We start from the raw sequence: 6,000 nt of genomic DNA, 5'->3' as shown, positions 1-6,000 counted from the left end.
TTTTCAAAACTCAGTTCGGAGAAGCAGAGTGATATTTTCTTTTTGTCCTATAGAAAAAGTAACATGTAGCATCTGAGGACCCTAAAAACCATTTTCTATTTAGGCTTCGCCCTACTCCTACTGCCAATAGAGCAGTATTGCTGGTAACTATAGAAAGAGAAAATTTTAAAGCCAGCTAATAACCTCAGGTTTTCAGTGCCTTCAAGGTATGGAGTAGCCCAGACTGTTTCTCTGCCCTCTGTCCTACTGATTGTCAAGCCCACCCAGCAGAAGGGCTGTCCACTTTCTGGAGGCCATTCAGCCTCGTTGCAATGGAGGCAATGACTGTTATCTCTGCAGACCTGCCCTCCTGGGTGATAACAGATTTCACCCTCCTGAGCTCAAGAGGGTCATAGCACTCAGCTCCCCACAGGATTATACCAGTTTTCTTGCCAAAGTCACAGCTGTAAATAGACATTCATGGTCTAACTTCTACGTTCTTCATATTTTAACTTACACTTCACCAAAACATTGACACATCTATCTGATTTGTCGCTGTTAATTTCCTGGTTCTGTTTTTATTTTCTTCCTCCCATTACAGATTCACTGGGTTATGAACTGCAGTAATAACCCTTCCAAAACAATTTTTCTTTTTGCAAAGCTTTTGATTTTTTTAATCACTCCACTAGTGCTGGGATGCTGATTACCCTCCTCCTTCCCTACTCTACCCAGCTCTAGAAGTGCATGCAAACAAAAAAGGGAAGAGAAAAAAAAAAAACCTCAGCAATAAGTTGGCTGATTCTGGCAGCAAGACAAATCTAGCACCACACAGCAGGCAGGCAGAGAGTGCACTGCTCATCCTTTCAGTTTTGTCAGTGTATGGGAATGCTGGACATCAACACACAGCGAGGGATTTGGCCAAAAGCACTCCTCCTCGGCATCTGAACCCTGCTGCTTTCATCCCCGGTTGGAAGATACAGGTAAAAAATACAGAAATGCTTTAGCTAACTAGATTCAGTGAAAATATATAGCCGTTAGAAGAAGCCTGGACAGCCTAATCTTATTCCTAGCAGGCAGTGGAAGTAAACCACAGTGTACAGGCTGATACGTCCTGTATACACAATAACCTCAGGTACTGCAACTTGCATGTGATTCTTTGCATTACAGCAAATAAATTGTTGCAAGTGGTGGGAGAGGTTTTCTTGTATACGCTTTGTTCAATTACCTTTATTAATATTTATTATTGTTTACATAATTATACCTCTCTGACAGCAGGCTTTACAACAACTTCGAATCACAGTAAATAGGCAGACTGGATGCCTCCTTTTTAGCTAGACCGTATGTATTCTGTGTGTTATATGTACATCTAGTACCAGCATGCTATAAGCATATCACTTATTTCATAATGTAATTTATAGTTATATTACAAAAGAATCCATCTACAAATAGAAGCTATGTAATATTGATAAAGCATTTAGGAACAGAACATAAATTTAACGACTGAGGTATTACATAGTATCAATAAACTGCAGAAAAAAAATGTGTCTGTGTAAATAAGTACAATTTATTATAGCAGAAACCTAAACAGAGAACATATTTCTTTGTCAGAAACTTTCTTTAAAAAAACTTGACATGCCAAAATTCTTTTCTCCCTCATAGATGTCAGAAGCCAAGACAGACAAGGCAAAAATCAAACCAGCAGAAAGTTTTGAACATGACAAGCAAAATATTTCTTGGCTGAAGAAAGGTAAGTTACATTGCTGTGCTATTAGTTACTGGCTTGTATTCAGAGATATTTCTCACTTCTTAAAATGTTTTTCTTAATAAAAAGATATAAGAATACTTTGTACACTTAAATATGGTCAGGAAAATCTACCACAGGAATTCTATAGCTTAACTTCCATGAAACATGCATGTGAACTTGCTTCTGGTACAGAAAGGCCTAAATAACCAAATTTTAAAGTAACCTGAAAGCTCATATCTTCTAATATCCTTACATTCCTAGAGAAGTTTTATTCTATCTGAACTATAATCCACTAAGAAGTATGGACCGTCATCTTAATTCTGATTAAATATTTTCATCAACTCAAGCTATTATTGAATTGGATTAATATTTGTTTGGCTTTCTCAAACACAAGTAAAGATCAGCCCTGAATCTTTGGATTTGGCAGTGCATTATCTTAAAATTAAGTAGCATCTGTTAACAACGGTTTATGAAATATATACTCTCAGAAGTAGAGAAGATATTAAAAAAAAAAAAAAGATACGTTTTCCAGCTTTAAAGGTTGAAAAATTAGCAGTATGAAGTAAATCAGTTGCGTCAAATACTGGTATGTCAAATACTACATTCTATTAGAAGAGAGACATCCAATTTTAAGGGTTTTCTTATCGCATATGCCCGTATGCAAAAGGAGAAATTTTCTTAGGATATATTTCAGGCTGGAAAAGTTGATTTGGTAAGTTGGTACATAGCTTATTATATCTTTATGCATGTTTGTTGGTCATAGAGTTGATTTATCAGCTTTCATACACAAACAAGAACCTAATGAATTAAGTATACACTTAAAGCAGAGACTTTCAAAATGCACAAGATACTAATTAAATATCTGTGGTTGGGTGCAAATTATGTTCTCTAATGAGAGCAGTAATATTCTAGTCCTAACAAAAGCATTTTGGGAAGACTTAACGAGTGACCTCACATTTTGAAAACATTACTTTGGAGGGTATTGAAGGGTATATTATGTCATCTGTAAAACGTGCATCACTATTTTAAGCTCCTGTAGTTAATTGTACATTAGATTGCTTAGCTGCAAGAGGGGCTGAAATAAAGTAGGCCTAAATTAATGTCTCTGCCTTGTAGTCCTCATGCAGCACTCCCACAGGATGAAAATGATATGCTTGAGCAGAAGGGACTGGCCAGCACGAAGACTTTGTTTGGCTGGACAACCAAAATCCGCTGCTTGCAGGGTATCAGCTAACTTCACTAAAAACCGTGCAAGCAGGAGATTTGCAGGTTAAGCATCAGAGACAGACAAGTGAGATTTGGGTCTGAACCTACAAGATAGTATTGCTATTTAGCTTGTAAACAGCAACTGAAAATCTATTTCATCAGAAAAGATTAGATCACGAGATTTGCAGCTTTATAAACGGGGTACAAAAGGTACAGAGGACTTTTCTGAGCGGGATATGATCAATGGAATGGAACCTCAGAGTCCCAGATGGTTTTTTATCCCTTGGTCCAGACCAACTCCAGTAGCCAGGTGGCACCTCTTACATCTATATGTTCCTCAGTTCATTCCACTTTAGTGGTGCTAATCCACAATGTTTTATGTCTTGTCTTCCTAAGGAGAGACACCATTCAGAGTTTCTAGATCATTAGTAATTTTTTTGTTGTTTTTTATTTGGAGAGGCTGATCTCTTTCAGAAAGGGCCAAATGCTGTTTCTTGGCATCGTTTCTCTCTAAAGCACCACAGAGCAGAACTGTACCTTGAAGGTCTTGTGTTGCAGCTAAAGCAATAGATACCTGAAATGTGTCTCATAGGGAAAGGAGGTTTTCCTTGAGATAAGAACATGAACATTATCTTTTCTTATATTGAAGTTTGCTTTTTAAAAAATTTGTCATTGTTTCTTTGCTTTAAGCACTTCTGTGGTACATGGTGGATTTTCAGAATATGGTGAACCAAGCTGTCTGTAGCAGAAACTTAACTTCTGTGTTTAAATGTTTTAAAAATACTTCACGTATAGATTTCAGGCATTCCAATAAACAATGAATTGTGGAAAACAGACTTGTACTGTTTCCATCAGGCACAATAAGAAGACTATATGTTCTTTTTGCATCTAGTTTTAAAGAAAAGTTATTTTTACTCATGGTTTTGTATTGATTATTTGTTCCTTCTAAAAGAAACAATCATGAACCACATAGTATCAGAAATAAAAAATACAGACCAGGCTGTGGCTTTAGTATCTTTCCTAGACTTCAGCTTTTTCCTAATGCTTTGCAAAGTAATAGCTCATGGGCTGGTAGTGCTGTGGGTCAACATCAAAATAAGGTACCTATAAACTTTGTTAGCTTCCAATATTAGAAGCTGTTTCATCAGATAAAGGAGGAGGGGGATTTTAATCTGGCCGCTAGTTATTTATCATCTACTTTTTTTTGGAAGAAGAAATTTTTCTTCTGTCTAAGCCTTTAAAAGCAGAAATCCAAGCCTTATTCCAAGGGTAAAGTTCCACAAAGCAAAATAGAACCCAAACCAGTCTTGTAAAGAAAAACATTAGGCCAATTTGGTTGTATCTTATATCAGCAGGAAAAGGCTCTACTCATGCCTTTACCTCCAAGTTATGCCTCTACTCAGTAAGTTACTCACACCCACCACTGTGCTCCCACACCCCTGCCATGAGCGTACAAAAAAAAAAAAACATTGCACAAGCCAGCACAGTCTTGGCCTATATAATCATGGCCCTTGGACACTGCCGAATTTTCCCTCTCCTTTTATTTCTTGCTTATCCTCCATACCATTTTTTTTGGTGGAAAGCCATGAGCATATGCATTATCCCCACTCACACATTTTGCCCTGACATGCACAAAGTTACATAGACTCATAGAATCATAAAGTTGGAAAAGACCTTAGAGATCATCAACTTCATCCATACCTGTCTACTACGAAATAATGACCCCAAGCACCTCATCTACCCACCTTTTAAACACCTCTAGGGATGGTGACTCAACCACCTCCCTGGGGCAGCCTGTTTCAGTGCCTGACAACCCTTTCTGTGAAGAAATTTTTCCTAATGTCCAATCTAAACGTCGCCTGGCACAGCTTGACACCACTCTCTCTTGTCTATCACCTATCACTTGGGAGAAGAGATGAACACCCATCTCTCTGCAACCTCCTTTTAGGTAGTTGTAGACAGCAATAAGGTCTCCCCCTCAGCATTCTCTTCTCCAGGCTAAACAACCCCATTTCCCTCAGCCACTCCTCACAAGACTTGTTTTCCAGCCCCTTCATCAGTTCTGTCACTCTTCTCTGGTCATGCTCCAGGACCTCAATGCCTTGCTTCCAGTCAGGGTCCCAAAACTGAACACAGGATTTGAGGTGCAGCCTCACCAGTGCAGAGTACAGGCGGAGAATCTTTCCCTAGTCCTGCTGGCCACACCATTTCTGATACAAGCCAAGATGCTGTTGGCCTTCTTGGCCACCTGATCACACTGCTGACTCACGTTCAGTCAGCTGTCAACCAACACTTCTAGGTCTTTCTCTGCCAGGCAGCTTTCAAGCCATTTTTCCCCAAGCCTGTAATGCTGCATAGGGTTTGTGTGTCCCACTTGGCCTTGTTAAACCTCATCCCATTGGCCTCAGCACATTGATCCAGCCTGGTCAGATGCCTCTGTAGAGCCTCCCTACGCTCCAACAGATTGACGCTTCCTCCCAGTTTAGTCTTGTCCACAAACTTGCTAATAAACAAATGACAAAGTGCATAAAAAATTAATATGTATGTATAAGGGAAGCATTACCAATGTGACTTGAAGGTAATAAAAAAAAATGTCCTCTGCATGGTGCTGTGTCCTCACCCATTTCATGCACCCACAACATTTGCAACAAGCAGACCATCCCAAGCAAGAAACATCCCTGAGGGCTCTTAATCAAGCACAGTTATTACAGTGTCCTGTGAAATCTGGAAGCTTTACAAGACATGACTTTAGAAATGCAGTACCAACGGAAGAGTAACACTCCCAGTGGCTGACTCGGGATGCTCTTACCCTACACATCACAGTCACAACCGCAGAGCGGCCTCTTCCATGTGGACCTGGGCTCTTTCCACCATGGTAGTGATTTATTGCCAGATTAGCAGCCATCTGGTGGGAAGGGAGGTCAAAGCAGAGCTAAATTCACACCAGCCTCAGCATGTGGCTTTTGGAGTTCCTTACAAACATTTAATCTCTCAGTATCACTTGATGATTATAGCCATATGGATACGTGGGAGCAGGCAGGAGCTTATCTGCCTGACATAAAACCATAAAA

At 39.5% G+C, this 6,000-nt stretch overlaps 1 protein-coding gene across 1 annotated transcript in view; it reads left to right on the top strand.

Annotated features, from left to right (window-relative positions):
- The first annotated feature begins 818 nt into the window (after positions 1-818).
- The window catches only part of MDFIC2 (MyoD family inhibitor domain containing 2), a 45,549-nt gene continuing 40,367 nt past the window's right edge, over positions 819-6,000 (top strand). Inside the window, exons 1-2 of the mRNA XM_069866095.1 lie at positions 819-959; positions 1,639-1,726. Coding sequence (XP_069722196.1) covers positions 1,639-1,726 — 88 coding nt within the window. The 5' untranslated portion in view covers positions 819-959. The remainder of the gene's footprint in view (positions 960-1,638; positions 1,727-6,000) is intronic.

The sequence above is a fragment of the Phaenicophaeus curvirostris genome, chromosome 11 (genome assembly GCF_032191515.1).
Source record: "Phaenicophaeus curvirostris isolate KB17595 chromosome 11, BPBGC_Pcur_1.0, whole genome shotgun sequence".
Lineage (NCBI taxonomy): Eukaryota > Metazoa > Chordata > Aves > Cuculiformes > Cuculidae > Phaenicophaeus > Phaenicophaeus curvirostris.
The sequence above is the reverse complement of the archived record's forward strand: the minus strand, read 5'-3'. Positions and strand labels throughout refer to the sequence as shown.